At 39.4% G+C, this 23,287-nt stretch overlaps 1 protein-coding gene across 3 annotated transcripts in view; it reads right to left on the bottom strand.

The window, feature by feature from the left end:
- Window positions 1-23,287, bottom strand: part of NRP1 (neuropilin 1) — a 162,982-nt gene that overhangs the window by 33,829 nt on the left and 105,866 nt on the right. For all 3 annotated transcript variants that reach the window (XM_056131531.1, XM_056131525.1, XM_056131539.1), the window contains 2 exons: window positions 12,945-13,100; window positions 9,744-9,888 (listed from right to left, as the gene is read on the bottom strand). In XM_056131531.1, the coding sequence (XP_055987506.1) occupies window positions 9,744-9,888; window positions 12,945-13,100 (301 nt within the window). The remainder of the gene's footprint in view (window positions 1-9,743; window positions 9,889-12,944; window positions 13,101-23,287) is intronic.

The following is a 23,287-nucleotide window of genomic DNA, read 5'->3' as shown; positions in this document are numbered from 1 at the left end:
ATTGGATATATATGCAAATCAATAATCTCAAAGGCAAGAAAGTGCCAAATTGAAGGTCACAAAAAGGTGATGAAGAGGTAAAGAGAAGAATGGCATTTGACTTAGCTGCAAGAGTAGGAGGGGATGACAGTGGATGGAATATTGAAGCACAATATTTTCCCTCCCAGGAGTCCTCTCCACCCCATTTCTAACTGCGTGAGGGATTTTTCACACAAATAGCCCAAAGTCATCTCAAATATACTATGCCCAATGGAAACAGTTCATTTCCCTTGGCACCGAGCCCCTTGACTGGATTTCGAATTTAAATTAACTGCATCTAGTCAGCTAGTCCCCGCCTACCTAACTTGTCTTTCTCTCTTTCAGATTTTCCATCCTTCTTTTGCTAACAAATGCTGATCTGCTTTTGTTTAAATAAACAAAAAGTATCTTGGATCTGCCTTTCTGTCTCCATTGCTTTTGGTTTCATCCTCATCTGACCACTTATGGCCAGGGTGCTAAATGGGTCCCTGGTTGGGTTTCCAGACCCCAGCTTTGAAATTATATCACACATCACTGCTATATCACTTTTCATAAATTTGTGTTTGTGCAATATCATTCTCATGCTTAAAATTCCAAGCTAAGTAAAATAAGCCAGACACAAAAAGACAAATATCATTTGACTCCAGTGGTATGAGGTATCTAGAAGAGTCAAATTCATAGAGACAGAAAATAGAATGATGGTGTGCCAGGGGCTAGAGGAAGCCAGGAATGGGGAATTAGTGTTTAATGGGCACAGAGTTTCAGTTTGAAACAAAGAAAACTCTGGAGATAGATAGTGTTGATTGTACAATAATGTGATTAAATTTAATGACACTGAATTGTACAGTTACAGTGGTTAAAATGGGGCCAGAGAGAGAGAAACAGAGAGAGACAGAGAGATAGAGAGATGGAGAGAGAGAGAGAGAGAGAGAGAGAGAGAGAGAGAGAGAGAGAGAGAGCACTTAACAGTTCAAGTGCATATTTTCCATGCTGGAGATCTGGGAGCCGTACCCAGTACTGCATGGTTCTCTGGACACTGCAGAGAACCAACCCGAAGGAAAGGGTCAGGAACAGCCCCTGAGCACTGCTGGGTGTTACCCCCAAATTAACAGCACAAAATGAGGGTACAATTTTGAATTTTACATGATGAATATTTCACCACAATCATAAAAGAGAGTATTTGGAAATTTTTTCATGGCTCTCTCTTTTTAGAGAAACACAGAAATTTTCATGCTGATTTTTAAAAAAAAATTTATTAGTGAAACACCATGAGGTACAGTTGTAGACTTACAATTTTTGTGCTTGGGTTTCAGTTATACAATGATCGAGTAACCATCTTTCCACCAGTGCCCATTTTCCACCACCACTGATCCCAGTACCCCTCCCACCCCTATCCCCCCCACCCCACCCTGCCTTTGTGGCAGGACATTCCCTTTTGTTCTCTAACTCCTTTTGGGAGCTGTGGTTTGCAAAAAAGGCATTGAGTGGCAATCATGTTCTGTCTATAGTCTACTTTCAGCATGCATCTCCCATTCTGGAAGGATCCTCCCAACACCCTTTATTTGGTGCTCCTTCTCTATCTGAGCTGCCTTTTCCCCTAGCATGTGCGGCTGGCCTCCAAGCCATGGAGTGAACTTCCTGGTACTTATCTTGGCTATTCTTGGGTGTTAGTCTCCTATTTTGTTACTTTATGTTCTTCAGATGAATGCAATATTTCTATGTCTGACCTTTAAATTCCTCCATTTTGGGTTTACCCTATTTATCTAATTTTATTTCTGATGATTTGTGGCCTATTCCAGTTCATTCATTTTCCTCCTATATTTCATAGATGGGCTGGAGCGATAGCACAGCAGGTAGGGCGTTTGCCTTGCACGCAGCCAACGTGGCCGACCCAAGTTCGATTCCTCCACACCTCTTGGAGAGCCCGGCAAGCTACCGAGAGTATTTTGCCCGCACGGCAAAACCTGGCAAGCAACCCGTGATGTATTCGATATGCCAAACACAGTAATAAGTGTCACAATGGAACGTTACTGGGCCCGCTCGAGCAAATCAATGAGCAACAGGAGGACAGTGACAGTGATTTCATAGATAAAATTGTCATCAGTTTTTGCTCAAAATGTCTTAACTGCTTCCCATGCCTTCTACTGACAGAGGTAAATTCTGCCCATACTTCACTACTCAGTTAAAACTCCTCAAACTTCTCTAGAAATATCAGACTCCAACCTTAATGTTGTTTGGATATTAGTAATCTTGTATCTGCAGCTACATGATAAATTCCTTAGAGGCAGTGAATAGAATAATAAGTCTATTGATATCTTCTATAGCAGCCTGAGAAGCTATGAGCAGCAAAGTATCAATCATCGATTATTTTGATTGGTGGTTTAATAACAAAATGTTCAACACTTCAATTATTTTCTTTCCAAGTGTACATCTCAGTCAAGGACAAGCACAACAATGATAAACTATGTTCTTAGAAATCATAACTCAATTTTGAATAATAAGATTAAACTTTTCCTAAAAATATAACTTCTGAGGATGTATATATGGAATTAGATTATATCCATGTTTAAACTTAAGAATTACTCATACACTTTCACATGAGTTGTATCCACATATCATGATATTTATTTACTAGGTATTTATGAGATATTCAGGAGATACTTGATTGATAATTATGAGTGTACTTGCAGCCTCACATACTACGTCTTTCTCATGTGCCCTTACTAGCAATGTCATCATGTAGACTTCTTGCTAGTGGCAGCTGAAATGAATAACTCTCTCCCTGTGAGGTGGTTTGGGCAGTGGGAAATGAGACTTTCTCTTTGTACTATCTGAATCACATAAAATCCAGACCAAACTTTGAATTTTATAGTCATTTATTCATTTTTATTCCTGATTCCTTTAATCAATCCTGTTTTTTTTCTTTTCTGGAACTTCTCAGAACATTTTCTCTGCATTACTCATTGATGATTCTACTCAATTCCTTGGATGGCTGCTCGAGTGCCCTGGATGTTAAGTTCTTTGAGGGCATTAAGTTCTTAGAGGGCATGAACCAAATGACATCTGAAAACATTCTGTGACCCCATGTGCCTGTTTTATGAAGAGTATGTGCTCAACAAATATTTGTTGGCTGAAAAACCTTGTTAACATGATAAAAGGCAGCTGTCATGTCTCCCAAGCACCTTTTTCTGTAATTCAGCTACAATATTTGCTCCAGACTTGGATCTGAAAATCAAGAATAAACTCAACGGGGATTAGAAAAAGATTTACCAAAACTATTTGATTTAGGGACTATGAAATTATAGTGAAGATACCTTTTTTAGTCACTGTGGTCACACCTGCCTGATTAAAAACCAGCTTTTATAAAGTTGAGTTGGTAATGAGGACCAGATGTTATCATTTTGAGTAAAGCACAATTAACATGAAGCTTACAAAGAGAACAGAACTTCCACCAGATTGATATCTTTTTTTTTAAATACAGACTTGACTTGATAGCCATAAACCTAGTCATGACCAGCTATTATTCAGTCAGCAAACATGTCTGTGGCACAGAGATTGTCATATCTTCTGTATGTCTGTCTCATCCAAAAGAAGAGGAAGAGGGACCAGAGCAGTAGTATAGCTGGCAAAGTGTTTGCCTTGCATGCCACTGGCCCGTGTTTGAACCCTAGCACCCTATATGCCCCTCACCTGCCCTAGACTTCCAGGAATGATCCCTGAGCAGAGAGACAGAAATAATCCTGGAGCAACAGCGCTGTGCCCCCCATTACAGAGAAAAGGGATAAATATAAAGAGGCATCTTGATTTGCTTCTGACTGAAAACTACCTGACTCACTTTCAGCAATGAAAAGATATGATGTTAATGATTCAAGGTCTGAAAAAGATGTGAGGTGCTACCATTGTTTTCCAGTAGCAGTTAGCTCAGATGTGCTTTAACCCAGATACATGGCAAATCCTTCAGAAATACTGTTTCCAGATTAAACAACCAAACACAACATATCAAGAAACAAAATGCCAAACTACATTGGGATTTCAGGTAAACAATAGACATTTTTGAAAAGCATAAGTATATCCTGAACTTTGTACTTTCGTAAAGTTCATTGATTAGCTACCTGCACCCAAACCAATGGGACATTATGCATTTAGCTAGCAAAACCTGTATATAAAGCATAGATGCTTTCCTAGACAGGAAGGAATGTTGAGTTCTGTAACAAATGAAGAAGGTTATATTCACCGATACTATTTTATAGTAAAATCTCTGTACTCTCTTTTAACAGGGAAACTGAAATGCTCTATTATTCAATTACCCAATTTATAGAGGAATTTTATAAGATGATTTTCAAGGAATCTGAAGGTAGGTAACCTAATTTTTTGGATGAACCTGAATGAACATATATATATGCCTTTTGAGTCACACCCAGCAATGCTTAGGGGTTACTCCTGGCTCTGAATTCAGGAATCACTCCTGATGGTACTAGGGGGACCATATGGGATGCTGGGAATAGAACCTGGGTCGGCCTCATGCAAGGCAAACACCCTACCTGCTGTGCTATCATTCAGTCCCATAATTCAATCTTTTGATGGCTCATGAAGTCCTTTTGGGTAGTGTGGTACCTGAGATCACTGTGAACTTTCATTACCATAGGAAAACACCAATGTATGCATGTGACTTCTAACAAGCACAGATTAATGGAGGTCTTATAAAGCAGGATAGTTTCTGAAATCTTGTTTTCATTACATCTCTAAAAGGCAATGCACTATGTAAACTCTGCATTTTTTATGTCTAAAAAATAGTTTCTGAATAGAAAAAATGGTTAAAACTTGGGAGTTCTTGAAGACTTTGGAAAATATTTGGATGTATTCCCAAGCATAACTTAATGTGTCCGCACATGCTCTCTTTTAATTCAGTTGTTATTTTTGCTTATTTTAATCCAGATTGAGTTAGAACTTGCTATACCCTACCAGTGGGCTCCCAGGATATTACTACAGGGTCACAGACAAAAATTATGTAAATAGGGAGGTCATGGCATGAGACTATGAGCCACCCATTATGATGTTGGGGGTAGGGGTGCTCAGGAAAGAAACGGGGTTGGAAGGGAGCCATGGTAGGAAAAGGTTGAGAAACACAGCTCAAGAGGAAAGGATAAAAATCTGAAATCCAGTAACACGTCATCAGACTTGGATAAAATGACAATTCATCCAATTAGACATGTATTTTAAAAATCAATGCACTGAGCATTTACTGGATTCCAGGCAGATAGGAAACAATGGAAAATAAGACCAACCCTCTGCTTGTATGGAACTATGAGTCTCCAGAACATTGCAACAATTTCCACTCTGAGACATACATGGTCTCTGAAAAAAGAGGATTGTCTTCTTAGAACCAAGAGGGAAACACTGATATTGCATCAGTAGAAGCTCTGCAGACTGGGGCTTAATTTAGGTTTAATTTATTGAGTACCAAGTACTATTTAACTTATGGGGCACCATTTTGGGAGTACCTTAAACCAGTAAATGTTACAAACATTTTATTTAAGTTTCACTACTGTGGAATTAAATTTAATCTGACTAGCAAATGGAGAGCAAAGGGACTGAAAGTCTTGCCTATGTTCACAAATTCAGTCTATATATGGTGGCACTACATTAGGTTCATGTAACCGTTACTGTAACATGCCAGTCTCTCATAAAACCCGCCTGAGCCAACCATGGGGAGATTGCAACCATCTTATTAAGGAGACTATAAAACTATAAAACCCAGCTCCTGGAAGAGAACCGTGCAGTTTCCTGCCTCCGTGCCTGGCTGTCCTCACCAGGGCCCCTTGGAGGAGGGTGGGATGAGTTTCCCTCCCAACCCCGAGCAGAGGCCAGGCAGCTGAAGACGTCTGGGTCCAGCCACAGTCATGCTTAAGAACACTCTCCACATATTCGGACGAGACTCATTATGAGGGAACCGGCAGAGGAACCCAGGTGTACAGGAACCGGGGCATAGCTTTCCAAGCCTGCTCGGATTGGGACTGGGACTCCTTCACCCAGATCCTCATTTTCCAGTATGTAGGTGTTACCCCCACCAAGTGCCCCCGGTGCCGTGTAATCCCATCAATGGCCAAGACCCAGAAACTATAAAACCCAGCTCCCAGAAGCGCACGCTGCATTTGTGGCTGCGCAACACCTTATTATCTAGTTCTTACTCTGAAGAACTTGGCAGGCTACCAGAAGTATCCTGCCAGCACAGCAGAGTCTGGCAAACTCCCCATGGCGTATTCAATATGCCAAAAACCAGTAACAATGATGGGTCTCATTCTCCTGACCCTGAAAGAGCCTCAAATGTGGAACTTACTAAAATCTTAGGGCTAGGACAAAGGAGACGTTACTGGTGCCTGCTCGAGGAAATCGATGATCAACAGGATGACAGTGATACAGTGAACCATTACTGTAACATGCAGGTCTCTCAAAAAAACCTGCCTGAGCCAACCATGGGGAGATTGCAACCATTTTATTGAAGAGAACATGTCTAGAATAGGAGTCATTGTTAAAATTAGTATTATAAATTAAAAGCAGTCTCTCAATTTTTAAAATATAGCTTTGTAAAATAATTGAAGATTGGGTGTGTAGAGAAATAACACACTCAATTTTAGATATCTGTGTTTAAGTAATTAGGATATAAAACTAGTTTTTGTTTATTGGTTTGTTTTGGGCCACACCTGGTAGTGCTCAGGGCTTATCCTTGGCTCTGCGTTTAGGGATCACTCCTGGCAGTGCTCTGCATACCATATGGAGTGCTGGGGTGTATGTAGGATAACATTGCTTTGTCCTTTCTCCCTTGCCACAAGGAACTCAGATTTATTACAATGCTCCTGAGGCATTTCCGTTCCATTGTGTTTATCTGTAAACTCTTCCCTATGTTCTCCTCCCCAACCAGTTAATCAGCTTTTCCCCCTAATCAGACTATGTTAACTTGTAAGGTCAGATTCCTCTCCTTCTGTCTTTTGAACAGTTTAAAGCAATGTCCTTTTTGTATAGATACAGGAAGACAGTTAATATTATGCTTTGTAATTTAGGATTTAATTGGCTTTGAATATTATTCACTCCCGGGCATCTGCTTTCTCAACTTAAGCCTCAGTTGCCCTTAGTTCCTAGCACCCCAAAAGCAGGGTCCCTATGAGGGACTGAATGGACCCAGGACAAGCTGTGAACTACCCTGGCATCAAAATGGCCCAGGCCAAAATGCCACGATTCTTAACTATAAGTTAAGAGCTTGATCATGGACAGATGCTGTCATGATCCAAAAGTAATGACAAGACTAGGACCCTGCTAGAGATAGAAAAGACTAATCTGGCCTGAACACTGTAGTCCAAGATCGAGATGCCTAGGAGAACAATTCTATAAGCTTAATGTATCTCTTACTGTGTCCATACAAAATTATTAATATTATGAATGTTCATATGTTTGTTGGACAAGGAGAGGAGAAACATACCCATGGGATTCCACTCTTGGGTGGGTTGTCCTGTTAAATGGGTATCTGTCCTAGAAGAAGTACCCCCTGAGGGAAGGAAAGAACTCTACTCCTATTATTTGTGACCACACCTATGTGTAATCACCAACCGCTCATGGTTTGGGAATTTAACTAGGCAGTAAGAGTGGGCTGGGGGATCCAGATTCCAGAGTCAGAAGGAGGATTAAGGGGGATCTAGGAGGAGAATGAAGTAGCATGGGGGAGGAAGAAGCAGAGGGGAAGCAGAGGAGAGACAGGAGTGAATGAAGAGAGGATTGGAATAAACTGCAACTGACACCAACAAGCCTGGCTCTTGTTTCCTTCCTCCTCCTGCCTATCACCATCGACCTTCCCGGGGTGGGGGAACAGGCGTGAGACTACTGAACATGGGCAGTGGGAGTGATAGACTGCTGCTGTCTTTTTGTGTTTATACACAGGGGTTTGAATCTAGACTGGTAGCATGCAAGGCAAGTGCATCTTCCTGGCTCTAAAGCTATTTTTAATACAATAAACTACTTATCTTCTTAACTTGTTATGACTCATACTCCTAGATATAACTCTTATGAAAATCCTTGTGAAAAGCAAAAAGAGTAGTTCAAGTAATTATTTTATTAACTAAAAGAGCCTGGAAATTCAGAGTTCATACAAACACATTTGTAGTCTTTAGAAAGTTTATCTCATTTATTTGGAATAGTAACATGTATTTGGTTGGAGAAACAAGAAGAAATTTTCACTCTGACCTCAAGTGTTCTTATTTTCCACATATTTATGGTAGCCTTTCTAATTTGTAATGTTCTGAACATGACCTAGAACTTTTTTATGTAACTTCTAATCAAAAATAAAGCCAAGGTTTTTATCTAACATTTAATATCTTCTTCCTCTATACCCCTCTCCACCCAATTCCTGCCTCCAAGGCCTTGAACTTTCTAAATTTTAGATCCTAAAACAATAAACAAGTCTATCTCTGGAAGTAAATAAGATTTTAGTAAAAAATCAGATGTGATTTTTTAACTTTCCAAAATGGATTTTACTGTAAACCAAAATAATTTTTCCTCTCCTAAATTAGCTTTTCTCTAAATTACTTGTAATTTCATGGAAAATTGCCCAGATGATTTTATTTTCCTTCAAAATTCAGCATTTTCATTCTCTAAAAATAATTATACTGAAAAGTATATACAAATAAAAACAGTAGGGTTGGCAATCATAGACTGAGAAATCAAATGCCCTACATATGTTAACTGACATAGCTAATATAATACTGCAAGAGAGTTCATAGAATTCTAAAAAGATCTTCAAAGATCTTTTAATTACCAGTTTTGTGGATTAGGTATCAATTCTGTTCTTGAACTTGTAACTTTGCATTGTGTTGTCTTCTTGTTAAAAAATATGAAAAGTTTTCAGTATATTTACTTAAACCAAAAAGGACTGCAATTTGCTTCAGAACAGAGTGGTGGAAGAGGAAGATTACTAGTAATACTGGCAGTGTTACAGAGAGACATTTAGAAGGGCATTTAGATGGGCCACAATGAGCAAAGTTCAGTATTCCCCATGGTGCTCAGGGGTCGTTAGATCTATACTGATAATCTTTGGGGTCCATGCAGCATCAGTTTCAAATTCAGAACCTTGGAAATGTTAGTCATGGGATTTTCCACTTGTACTATCTAGTGCTATTGGCAAATAGCACAATTTATTGAGACAAAGCCCAACAGAAAATTGTCAGGGTAATTGGTGAGTAAAAGAAAAATTGTCACAAATCAAATTCTTCCTTATGGGTTATGGATGAGGCATCTCTTGATTGAGTAGGCAAAGAACATTTCATACAACAATTATTGATTATATATCTACTGATCTCCTGCCATACACCCAGGAGATGGGAAGAAGACCTAGTGCTGGCCTTTTCAGTATAGTGGAAAGCAGCACTTAATCAATACCTACCAAAGTGGCAGGTTATGCTAAGTGCTCTTAATCCATGAGCTAATCCATTATCACAACAACCTAGCATGGAACACACTTCTGTGACTGGTTTTGCATTAGATAACCAAGGCTTTGAAAGATAGCATATTGGCTGAAGAAATAAAATTGTGAGTAGTGCACATTGAATATAAGCTCAGATTTGTCAAAATCTGAAGCATATGGCTCTTAACCACTGAATGAAAACCACCACTTATTATACTCCCCATATTTAACAGTTTAACAGAAATTGAAACTAGGAAATCTTCAGGCTGGCACTTACCTGTTATCTTGCAGCCATAGACTTCAAATCTTAGAGAAATGCCAGTTTCCCAAGTCACAGGTTTGATTCGAACATATCGAGTTATCAGTGGTTTGGGGAAAACTCCAAACACAACATCGGTGGGATTGGTGTTTCCCTGAAAGATCTATATGGAAAAAGAAAGTTCCATTTAAGAAAAGCCTTTCATTTAAAACACTTTCAAAACTGTTTTTACAAATTCTTCTGAAATTGCAAATTCAGCATTGTCTATCAAAGCTAAGGAAGCATTAATAACATTCTGTTACTTTTTCAATGATGACAATTAGGAAGGAGTATTCCTAATATCAAGTGTAGTCCTAATTATTCCATTTTCTGAAAGACTGGAGTCTTCAAAGCACAACTGCAGAAATAGCATTTGTCAAAGTTTAGATGTTGTTATCTTCAAAAGTGGGAAATTATTAACTTTTTTTTGTAAGAACCTACAGAATACTATAGACATCTCCTGGGAATTCTCACAATTTTACTCTCCAAGGAGCCCCCTTAAGAAATATGCATTTTTAACCAATTAGTTTTAAAAGGGGCTACTTTTGGCAGATTTTGGGTGGCCATATGGTATCTGGGTTTTGCATATCTTGTACACACACTGTACTATTTGAGTTATCTCCCCAGCCCATGCGATGCTTTTTGAGTTCAGCCTTTTGAAAATTCTAGGTAATATTCCCAGCTAAAGTGCTAGGTTAAATAGTTTCTCTCCTTTTAACTCAATTTCTTGATGAAAGAGCTTATGTTTGACATTAATGAATGACTTTAATAATTTTTTGGTTATTGGGACAATTAAGTTTTAGTCCTCAAAATCCAAACTAAGTATGGAATGATATATAACCTAAAATGAGCTTTTCCAGGACTTTCTGCTTCTAGTTTCAAACACTGAGTCATTTTATGCAAAGAAAGATGAGGTACGAAGCAGCAAATCTAAGGAGTGTCAGATTGAAATAATTTTCCCACAAATATCTGTCAAGGCCTCTCTGCCTGGGCTTCATGTTCTCTAGAAAGATCCCTTAGGAATTGAGATTGACATCATGGAAAACTCTGGCACTAGCCCTACAACAGGCGGAAGGAAAAGTCTCCATGTCCCTGGAATTTGCTTCAACCCTAGTTCGAGGACAACTTTTGTGAAACAAATGTGTCTCAATGTACCTAGCAGTGTGCCTTTTGCAGAGCTTGGAGAAATCCTCTCTGAATGTGTAAATAGAACATTATTGAGCATTCTTGGCCAGACATGGATATTCCTCCTCATCTTGCCAGAGAGGTTTATGGAGGAGGTGCTCAATTTCCCACGGCTTGCACTTTCCCTGGGAGAAAGTGTTTGCAAAAATGAAGCTGATATTTTCATTTCATTTCATTAAAGTGGCCTGTATCATTGAAGGTGGTCAGATGCTTTTCGAAGTTCACTGTTAAGCCTTATCCCTCTCCAGAGACAATTTAATATTGTAATTTATCCTGTTCGGTGATGGCGTTTAGATTTCTGTCCTACTTCCGCTACTCTCCCTGGGAAACACTTGGTGTGGGAGCATTTTTGTGTGACAAAGAGTAATGGGAGTTGAATCTCCAGTCATGGTGCTTAAGGGCTCAGCAAGTCCATTTTAGGGAGAGAACAGCATCTGCTGTGAAGTTGAAGCTCCAAAATAGGATGAGGAGGTTCATGTTTAACTCAGGTGGTGGGAGTGAAATGATTGCTGACAACCAGGTAAGAACATACATTCCACACAACAAACATGAAGGTGAGAGCTAGACTGAGCTGTTGTACACTGACAGCAACTGCTCAGAACTTTTTTTGCACTCTCTGGCACCTATGTTGGATCAGGCAAACTCTTAAAGGATGGTGATTCAAGAGACATTTTCAGATGAAGCGTTCAGTTTTAAAAGAAATGTCCTGAGACCTGAAGTCGTTTCACTGTTTGAGTTCTCTGTTGGTTTGTAAGACTCGTGTGTGTGAGTGTGTGTGTGTGTGTAACTAAAGCTGTTTCCCAAAAGTCACTGCAAAACAAGAATAAATCATGAAACATGTGGCCCCAGTGTACACGCTTAACCTTCACAAACGATGACTGGGCTTTTCATCCCCTGCTGTAGGATTGGTTTCATGTCCTCTGGGGCCAGACAGTAGCCTTGAACTTGCCTCTCCATAGAACTTTCCTCCCACAGAGCAGCTGTCTACCTATCCATCTTGCCTGCCCTGAAAAAGAGTAGGGGCTTTTCAGCTAATCAAAGGGAATTAATTGTTCTCTTACTTCACACCCAGGAGGCTTTTCTCAATTCCAGACCTACAAGGAGAAAAATCAAGGCCATGAGTACTCCAAAGAGAGACAAGGACATGTTAATTGGCTTTGCCCCCAAGCCAGGGTGCCAGTTACCTGAATCTTCTCTCCTATGCTTATCAAGCCCAAGTTTGTTATTTTCATGGCCTTCAGGGCAGGCAAGCTTTTAATTTGGAGGAAATAGTCCTCAGAAATCTTTTGATTAGTAAAATCAGAACAAGCATAACTTCAAATAAACAGGCAGGCCGAGAAAAACATCTCAGTTTCCCATGATCCAGGGCAGCGCGCCAGGGGTAGGACACAGCCGGTGTGGCCTCCTTGGTTGAAAGCAGTGGGGAGACACATTCATGTGCTCTACCTTTCGCTCTATTCAGTCTCACAGAAGCAGTCAAACACACTTGTAAATTAGTTTGTAAGCCACAGAGGACAGATGAAAAGACTTTTCTAAAACCAGCCTATTACAGAGAGAAAAAAGAATCTATGAAAGAGAATGAAGAAGAAACATGGAAAAACCACATCCAAAACAACTCCTCAGGTTCTAAGAGGAAAGTAACCACTGTATAAACTATGCTCCTACAGCCCCTCCCCCAGCCCCCCGCAAAACACACACACACACACACACACACACACACACACACGGAGATTTAGAGCAATTCTTGAATTTGACATTTAATTTGGCTGGTATTGACTTTTCTTGAAAACATCCATATAATTTCCTTTTGACTTCTGGTTCTGGGAACATGAGACCCCCTTTAGACAGATATAAACCTCTAATTATATTTTTGATTTTAAGTCAATTCAAAAATAAACTAGGCCAGACAGAAAGCTCCTGAATAAATGAGTAAAAACTGACTGTACATTTCAAGGACTGAATTGACGGGGGGTAGGGAGTAACCACCAAACTTACAATAGGTTTATTTCCTTCTTTGATGGTGATCCAGTCTTCCCCATTGGTGCTGATGTCTATTCTGTAAGTCTTGACATAGTATTTCTTTTTGGTTTCCTTTGAGATGGCTCCTTGGATCCCAACAGCAGTGACGAAGCGCAGAAGGCCCAAGTCTACCTACAAGGTAAGACAAACATGGTCAGACCATCCAGCCCTGCTGTGCCACAATGTAGTTTCTTTTCCTATGAGTTGTTTTCAACCACTGAGGACCAATAAATCCTAATTCCATTTGGCAGCAAAAACCTGCAGTTCCTATTCCATTCCCTAGAAAGGCACAGCTATGGTAAGAGATATTGCTAGGTTTGTGGACAGCCAGCAAGGAACCTTCATTATTCAGCAGCTAAGATGACTTGATTTTTCAAAAGAAAAAATTTGGTTCAATAGCAGGTAGTGTGGCTGTAGTTTTAAGAGATTTAAAATAAGTAGAATAATTTCCAAACAGTATATTAATGTATGCCATTTTTAAAACAAATATTTAAGACAAACCAGCTAATCTCATGTATTGGATATCTGAAGAGTCCTGAACTAGAACTCAAGTCTAACGTGATTTTTCCGCCCAAATCTCAGCATCCTACCTCCTTTCAAATGAATTACAGATGGAAACAATACTAACTTTAAGAGTACTGTGGGACATATGGTTTTGGAAATGGGTCATGGATTTGCATTTTAATACCTCTTTTTTTGTATTTTGTCTTTAAAATTTTTCTGTCTTTAAATTTCTTCCTTCTCCATTTCTTCCTGTGGCCTGATTCTCTTTGATCCTTCCTGAGGGGATGGTGGACTCTAAGGCACCATCTGGCCAGGACTGATACCTCTTGTGAGACAGTTGTTCTGATACAACTGATACCTCTTGTGAGACAGGTGTTCAAGTTTCTACTAGTAAATTTCTAGTGGAAAAGTTCCTCAACACAGAAGTCTTGATTATACCAAACTAGCTTATCCCATGCTTGTGCTTGAAGCTTGCATTGAATGACATCATAATAGCACAAAGAGAGGGTGATCAAAGCCTTTAGCATGAACAACCACAGAAATAGGCAGTAGATTGAGTTGTTTCTATGGTCTGTGGTGTGAATGGGTAGGACTAAGATCTCAGGGTTCAGATATGGACTCTGAATTTAGGTTAACTGTATAGTCTTGGAAAAGTCCTTCATTTTTCAGTCAGTAATTTGTAAAATGAAGGAATTGGAATAAGTATCCCAGTAAATCTCTGACTTTTCAGATCTATTTGAGGGATGGTGGGTTGTTAGTTTCACACCTGGAAGTGCTTAGAGGTCTACTGCTGGCTCTGTGTGCCTAAGGATTGAACTGGGGTCAGCCACATGCAAGGCAATCACCTTAATCTCTATACTGTTTCTCCAGTCCCCTCTCAGTTATGATCAGTCTATATTTTCAGTAAAATAATAGTTTGATTTTTCACTAACTATATATTTTCATTACATATATAGTTCATAAAATGAACAACCTTAAAAGTCATTATTTGACTATATATTAAAATAAATTTTTTTCCTATAAAGTCGTTCCCCTCTAATTTATTATGCTCAGTGCTATTTCTGTATAGCACTGAAACTTTAAAAAAATGAAACCCAAATATATAGTTGACATCTTTAGGAACTGAGCACTGGACTGATTAATAACACCAAGATACTTTGACTATTTATTATTAACAGGCAAGAGAATGTCACTTTCCCTGAAAGTACCGACAAAAGTCACAAACCCAAAACAAAGACCCTCATACACACTCTTCTAAATATTCTTCCAGTTACTACTTAACAACACAATTTTCAGAAAACAATATTTTAATTAACCCTCCTCCAATGACTACAGGCCATGAAAACCTCAAGAATTTTCATTTTATGCACAGCCTGCCTCATGAAAAATGACTATTGTCTTTTGTGAATTGCTTTCTCCAGAAGACCCTTGGAGTAGTTAAATCCACATGCTGCCAATTCACTTCAAGATTGAACCAAGAGTTACATCCAGGAAAAACAGCAATATTCCTGGCACATGGATGTCAATTTGAAGTTACACAATTCAACAACAGGAGATCTCATCTAGAAAGGAAGGGGTTAGCATTCAATACTAAAGTCTTTATTCCACTGACCTGATTATAAAGATATAAAGTCTATGTTCTGACCATATTTCAGTGAAAAAGAAGCAAGGCTATGATAGAAATTAATGAGAGAGTATATAAATGGTGAATATTTTCATTTAATGAGTAATTGCATAACCCACCTTTCATTTCTTTGGGGGTTATACCCAGTGTTGCTCAGGGCTTAGTCCTGGCTCTACACTGAAGGTTCACTCCTGACAGGCTCAAGGGATCATATGGGGTCCAAGGGATTGAACCTGGGCCAGTCACATGCAAGGCAAGTAGTCTACCAGCTATACTATCCCTCTGATAGGGATATTAAACATTAGATCCATTATTTAGTGCCTACACAATTTACTAAAATGTTCACTTATTGGAAAAATAAGTCACATCACTTTGCTTGAATTTGTATGCAAATTTCAAAAAGTGGAGACAATTCACATTGATCAGATTCAGCATATAAATCAATATAGACTATTTTATTAAATTTGAATTTCAGTTAAAGAACAAATATTTTTCACATAAGTATGTCCCATGAAATATTTAGAACAAACTCACAATTCAATCATTGCTCACTTGAAATTTAAATTTAATTGTATGTTCTGCTTATTAGCTCTCTACCTTTGTTTCAGACCATCAGTTGATCTTAAGTGCCACAGAAAGTTTCTGGTTTCCTAATGCTGCAATCTAAAAGTTAATGGGTACTCTGGACTTGGTTACACTGAACAATTTCAACTGGTTTCAAAAGCTCTCAAAAACACTTACTGCTTTACTGACTGTCCATTGAGTCATGCCCAATGCCATATTCACTTTCATGCTGAAGGACTCTCAAAATTTTGACGTCCAGGGGAGCATGAAGCAGAGCTATTTAAATAAACTCTTTCTGTCAAACTTACAAATGGCTCTTCAGTTTGGAAATGATTAAATTCCTAAGAGTCCATATTCAGCTTTAGGCGATTTTGAAGTAACTTTAGAGCTTTCTTCTTTGGCAGCACTTTTCCTACTCTTAAATTTTGTTGTTGGGTTAAGGTTTCATTACCAGGTAGGAGAAAAGTTAGCTGTTGGCCTGGTAGAAGAATCCTCAGCACTAGAAACAGCTGATTTTAAAAGAAGAAACAATTAACTGGAGTTACTGGGTACCCAACACAGGAAATGTACAAGGTCCCCAGAGTCTATGTGTGAATCGCTCACTAGTAAAAAGAAGAGATATTTTATTTTCTCAAATGCAGTGAAATGCATTAGCAAGATCCCCTTGTAATTGCATAGTTTCCTGCTGAGCTTTAAAACTTTACAGATTCTCTTTTAAACCACACAGGGATATTTGAAATTTCGTTTCATTTTTCTTCTTAACATTACTGCCACTGGGTTTGAGTAAGAATGAATGACAACCTCACAAAATGATTAGGGCTGGGATCTGAGCCATGGCAATTAAAATGGGATGAGACTTAGGTGGCACAGCCTCCTGAGCACTGTGGGAACACTTTTGTAACTCTAGGAGCTCTCTCAATTTCTTTCTCCTTAAGTAACTTTGGGGATGCCCTAACAGTTCCCTCATATTCCCGAGAGAGTTTGGGAGGAGAGAGATGACTTCAACTTTAGACTTACGACTGCTTATACTGTCAGCCTCTATATAAGAGACCCAAAACATCTGGTTTGGGTGTTCTTAACTTTCTCATAGGTGAAGCTATCCCTTCTAGTCAAGATACTAGTCTCAATCGACCCCTTTAGTCTACCCTGCTGCTGCAATAGTACATTTTCACCACATTAATTTATGTGTTAGAAGCCAAGTAGGTAGTACTGGGGTACAGGGAGGAAGGTGCCTTCCTTACATGTGGCTGACCCCAGTGTGATCCTTGGTATTGTACTATGATCCTCCCAAGTACATCCAGAGTAACCTCTAAGTGCAGAGCAAGGAGTAGCTGCTGAGAACCATTAGGCTGTGGCTCACCCTGCCAAACTAATAAAAAGTAAATAAAGAAAATAGGTGTTATTCTTTACACAAGGTAAGTTTTTTCTGTCTTCAAATCTTCACGTCTTCTTGATTTAAAATGAATTTTCCCTTACAACAGTAAATTTTTCTCCACTTTTGAATTCATCATGCTGTATTTTTGTACTACCTCTCTCTAAATGTCTATGATTTCTCTTAAAACTTTCTATACAGAAAAGCAATGGATTTCTTGAAAATCCATGAAAGACTAAAAGAAATTTCCTTAAAACCACTGCTAGGGCTCTGGAAAGAAAGATGGCAGCCGCATGGGAGCCTTGTGGAGAGCCAGGTATGAGCCGGTGATGGTGATGGGGTGACTAAAACCTCATGGGAAGGGGGGCGTTCCAGCGCGTCCTTTACGCCCTACCGAGGTCACCAGTTGCCCCCCACGAGCGGCTCTCCTGCACGGCCAGGGCTCCAGAGCACAGAAACCAATCTCTTAATTATCTGACTCTCAGTAGCAATACTTCCAGGGTTAATAAGTAAAATAGCAGAAATCCAAAACCACGCGGCCGCAATAGTGGCCACGCGACATCATTTAATTCTTGAACCCAGCTGTAGAAAGCAAACCATTTCACAATGCTTTTTCAGCAGGTGGATTTGGGGGGTAAAGTCTAAATAATAATGGTGCATCTTTTATCGAAACAATGAAACTAGTCAAAGTAGATAGAGTGTTAACTAGAATTCATCTGCCTCACAGGCATTGGGAGGAGTGGGGGGTGGGGTTTATTGAGGTTCTTTGTGATGAAAAATAAGTATTGGTAAAGGGAAATGTGTTTGATATTTGCATGACCGAGACCTAAACCTGAAAGCTTTGTAACTTTTCCCACAGTGATTCAATAAATAAATAAATAAATAAATTATTTAAAAAAAAAAACCACTGCTAGGGAACTAGCCACCCATAATACTCTTTCTCTTCCAAGGGTTTCTTCTCCTGTGCAATATATATATATATATATATATATAGAGAGAGAGAGAGAGAGAGAGAGAGAGAATGAGAGAATACATCACAGGTATCTTTCCATGTTTTTCCCGACAGATGAGATACTCTTGGTAGCTTGCTGGGGCTCTCAGAGTGGGAGGGAGGAATTGAACCCTACTCAGCAGTGCATGCCGTGCAGAAGGCAAATGACCTACTGCTGTGCTAAAGGGTAGGAGCTGGAGCCATAGTACAGCAGGTAGGGTGTTTGCCTTGCACAGTCAACATGGCCAACTTGAGTTCAATTCCTCTGCTCCTCTCCCCTCTCGGAGAGCCTGGCAAGCTACTGAGAGTATCTCCCTGCATGCCAAAGCCTGGCAAGCTAGCTGTGACATATTCGATATGTCAAGCACAGTAACAAGTCTCACAATGTTACTGGCCTGCCCTCATCGATGAACAACAGGAGGACAGAGAGAGAGAGAGAGAGAGAGAGAGAGAGAGAGAGAGAGAGAGAGAGAGGATATGAGTTCATTGTAATAAAAGTGAGGTCAAGAAGTGAGGTTTGGATACAAGTGGTACTACATGGAAAGTATTATGTTAAGCGAAATGACTCAGAAAGAAAGGGATAGACATAGAAAGATTGCATTCATCTGGGGAACATAAAGTAACAAAATAGGAAACTAACACCCAAGAATGGCCGAGATTAGTGCCAGGAATTTTACTCCATGACTTAGAGGCCAACCACACATACTAGGGGAAAAGGGAGCTCAGATAAAGAGGGGAACACCAAATAAAGGTGTTGGGAGGATCCTCCCAGGATGGGAGAAGCATGCTGAAAATAGACTATAGACCAAACATGATTGCCACTCAATGTTTCTTTTGAAAACCACAACACCCAAAAGGAGAGAGAGAACAGAGGGGAATGCCCTGCCACAGAGACAGGGTGGGATGGGGAGGATGGGGGGTGGGAGGGATACTGGGATCCGTGGTGGTGGGAAATGGGCACTGGTGGAGGGATGGGTGTTTGATCATTGTATAATTGAGACCCAAGCACAAAAATGTGTAAGTCTACAACTGTACCTCATGATGTCTCACTATTAAAAAATTTTATAATAAAAAGAAAAAGATAGAGGTTTGGGAATCTGCTTTTTTTGCATAGCTTTACTGATATTATTTTCTTCTTTTAAATTTAATTATTGATTTTGGGGCCACAACTGGCACTGCTCAGGATTTACTCCTGGGCTAAGGGATCATTCACTTGTGGCAGTGAGCAGTGGACTATATATGGTTATACGGTGCTGGGGATTGGACCCATGTTGTTCGTGTGTGAGGCAAATGCCCTACCCACTACGCTATGTCTCCACTTTTGACATAATTTTCAAATCATTTTTTTACATCTTCATCAATGGCTTTATGGTAGAACTATACCTATTTTATTAACCTGCTACCTGTGAACATTTTTTTTCTCAACCTGAATAACATTTAATCAGTGGACCCTTAGTACTGCATCTCTACAAGTACTGCATTAAGTGATGATGATAGAAAAAATCAGTAAGTGTAAACTTTTTATCCAGAGCATTGGAAATAAGGGGGTTGGAAGCATTTCACAGCTGAATTTGATGCCTAAGACATTTATTAAAGGATATACAACAGACACTTGCAAGTGTACACAAAGGAAAAGAATGTTCTAGGCAGAAGGAATAGGAAGGATAGAGGCAAGAAGGCAGGCATAAGTGAATCATGAACATTATACAACTTACTATGTTTCCCTCATCACTGCAGGCATTATTTATTAGGAAATATAAAGAGCACTGGTCTCAGGTGATCTGGGAAGTCAAAAAGATTCAGTTATAATGAAAACCATTCAAAATCAGCTACTGATGGTCATCTCTTGATGGTTTAGCTTTTGGAATTAGGATGTCTTAACAATCTCACATCCTATTAAACAAAATCGGCGACCCAAGACAGGCAGCTGGAAAGACAAAGCTACAACTCCAGAGCAGTTTTATATAATGCCACCCCCTCTGTGTTCTGGGGGGTTTTCTGTTCTAAACAATACTTTCTTTCTTTCCATGAAAATTCAGACACACAATAACCATAATTAAGTAACCTGCTTTCCCTAAACCCAATCAGCTCTGCTCCAATCACTGTTTTCTTACTTTGAAAGAATATCATTATTTCACAGCTGCTTTATTTTTAATTGGTAGATGGATGTGATTTCACATCTGAGTTTGATGTACTTCTGTTTAACATTAAGGGTGTGGGGGGGTTGCAATGATAGGAGGGGGACTGCACAGAGCTGCACATCAAATGCATTCACTAAAATTGTTAAATGTTTCACTCTGCGTGTGTGACAAACATAAACATCTGGTACTTATCTGATGGTATGCAGACTATTTTATAGAAGTTTATCAAACTCCTTTTGAGCTCTAATGCCATTCTCTGTGTCAGTTTATGTACACCGACAACAGAAGTGACCTAGTATGATATTCTATTTCCAATATAAATACGAAAGTGGAACACTGCTGGTAGAACGTCTGTCTGCATCTTACTCTCACTCTGCTCTACACAGAAACAGAAGATGCTGCAAGACAGCAGAGACCAAAGCACAGAAAGTGAACCTTTCACTGGGTGTGAGGAGATGTACACTAGTCAAAGAAAATAGCTGCTCATAGCCACTTCTGAGGGGCAGAAGCAGTGGGAATCTCCTATGGTGGGAAAGGGTACCACATGGCAAGCATCTGGGCCACACTTCTCATTTGCCCTTATTTGTAAGAAACCACAGGTATAATCCACCTGTTCTTTATGGCCATGGTATTATCTTAATAATGACAGGAAGCACATTCCCCAGATAAAAGGGAGCCAGCAGAGATATACATTTCAGGGGGGAATCACTTGAGGACAAAGAGCATGTTTGAGTCTTGCATAGTAAATCATGTAGCAAACCTTTGCGAACTGCTGGTTAAACCCTAGCATGCAGCCTCTGAGCCATGAAATGAATATCGCTGCTTCCTATAATACATAACCAGCTATTGGTAATGTCATAATGTAGAAAGCCTCATTTCTAAAATGAAAATCTGTCTTGCTCAATAAAATACTGCCCATCCAGCTGACATTGGCAAGGGAGCAGTTACCAGCTTTTAACATTCCCAAGGCAGGTCAGTAGAAGAGCCTGAAAAAATAAAAGACAAAGAACTGAAGTCCGATTAAAAACAGGAAATTTTTTTTTGGCTGGGGGATGGGTGTATGGTTGGCTTTTTAAAAGAGCATCTCTGATGACTCAAATTGCTGTTTAATTCATCACTAGACACTACAAGCTAAAAAAATATTTTTAGGCAATTGTCTCATTTCCTTAGATAACACATGTGTTTTCTGATGGAGTCTAAGCATTTGAACATCAATGTTGTTCTAGGATCCATGGAATTGATTCACAGCAATCACTTGTGTGTTTCTTAATTTAGGATCTTGAACTTTTCATAGTCATCAATCAGAATACAACCACTTTATAGTCAGTTACGTGATTTTTTGTTAATTTTTCACTATCACTGAATTACAGAAAGAAAAACTATTGATGACTAAAATGGCTACTATTATGATCAGTACCAGGAGGATTACTCCATGGCTTAGAGGCCAGTTGGGCACTCTAGGGGAAAGGGCGGCTCAGATAGAGAAGGGAGCACCAAATAAAGGATGTTTGGAGGATCCTCCCAGGAGAGGAGATATATGTTGAAAGTAGACTATGGACTGAACATGATTGCCACTCAATGCCTCTTTTGCAGACCACAACACTGAAAAGGAAAGAGAGAGAACAAACGGGAATGCCCTGCCACAGAGGCAGGGTGGCATGGGGGGATGGGTGTGGGAGGGATACTGGGATCCATGGTGGTGGAAAATGGGCACTGGTGGAGGAATGGGTACTTGATCATTGTATAATTGAAACCCAAGCACAAAAAATTGTAAATCTACAAGTGTACCTCATGGTGTTCCACTAATTAAAAATAAAAAAAAATAAAATAAAATGGCTATTATTAATAGAAAATTCATGGGTAGCTCCTACATGTTGGGCATCTCAATAAGGCTGCATTTACATGTATTATTTCTTTCAATTCTCACAACCACCACAGTGAAAAGTAGATTTGTTTGGTTTTGGTTTTAGGGCAGTGTCTTGTCTGATTAGTGCTTAGAGATTACTGCCAGGGTCATTACTCTTGGCAGTGTGGAACTTTGTGGTACAGGGCATCAAACCCTAGGCTCCCACAGGGAGACATTTGAAATATACCTCAATCCAGAAGGAAGGTTTTGTGGATGAAATGAATGAGGAACAAAGTCAGTGCATTTGTTTGGAGTTCAGAGTCACACAATCTCATAGTGACTGAGTTAGGAACTAGTCAGACTATATCAGTGACTTAAGTATTTGAATTTAAGTATATCAGAGACTTAAGTACAGGCCACCACACCTGGTGTCCTCCAATTCATGCGGTAAGGACCACAATTATCCAAATAATAGTTAGATTTCTGAGGGGAGTCACATCCAGTAGTGCTCATGTGCGACAACAAGCTCAGTGTTTAAGGTCTCTCTCACAAGTGTGTTTTGGGCATCTTTCAAAAGTGCTCCAGGGACCATGCAGAACAAGAGATTGAAGCAGGGTCCATTGAATTCAAATTAATCATCTAACCCCTGCACTATCTCTCTGAACCTAGAATTTCTTATCAAATAATAATTAGATATAATAGCTGTTCTTTTTTGGAAATGAAACACTTTGACTAATCATAGAGAATATGAAACCATGTATTATTACCTTGACTATGGTTTTTGACTATCAATAAGCAATTACACTGGTTGTTGGAAAGCTAAACACTTTATAAATGTCTCAGATACACTAGCTATTGCCATTGAAACACAAAATGGGTACAGTTGTGTGTATATGTGTGTGTGGGGGGGGGTGAGGGACCATTTCCAGCAAGATAATGAGGAAACATTTAAAATTTCTGTTAAAGAATAAAAGAATTTAAGTACAGAAAATAAAATGAGAAGAGAATTTTCACCCATTATTTTCCTATTTACAATTGCCTGAATATTCTTTCTGTCTGTCTGTCTGTCTGTTTGTCTGTCCGTTTGTCTGTTTGTCCTCCTCCCAACCCCCTTTCTCTCTTCATTTTTTCTTTTTTGGTGCCTAGTGAAGGAAAACATTTTCCTTGGTGGAAACAACTACCAGTTACAACAAAACCCTGTGCTGATAGTAAAACAACCCTGAGTGAATGAACAGATAAATTTTTCTATCAGAGTATGTAAGCCAGCCACTTAGAAT

The sequence above is a fragment of the Sorex fumeus genome, unplaced genomic scaffold (genome assembly GCF_029834395.1).
Source record: "Sorex fumeus unplaced genomic scaffold, SorFum_2.1 ptg000007l, whole genome shotgun sequence".
In the NCBI taxonomy this organism is placed as follows: domain Eukaryota; kingdom Metazoa; phylum Chordata; class Mammalia; order Eulipotyphla; family Soricidae; genus Sorex; species Sorex fumeus.
This window is presented reverse-complemented; position numbering and strand designations above follow the sequence as displayed.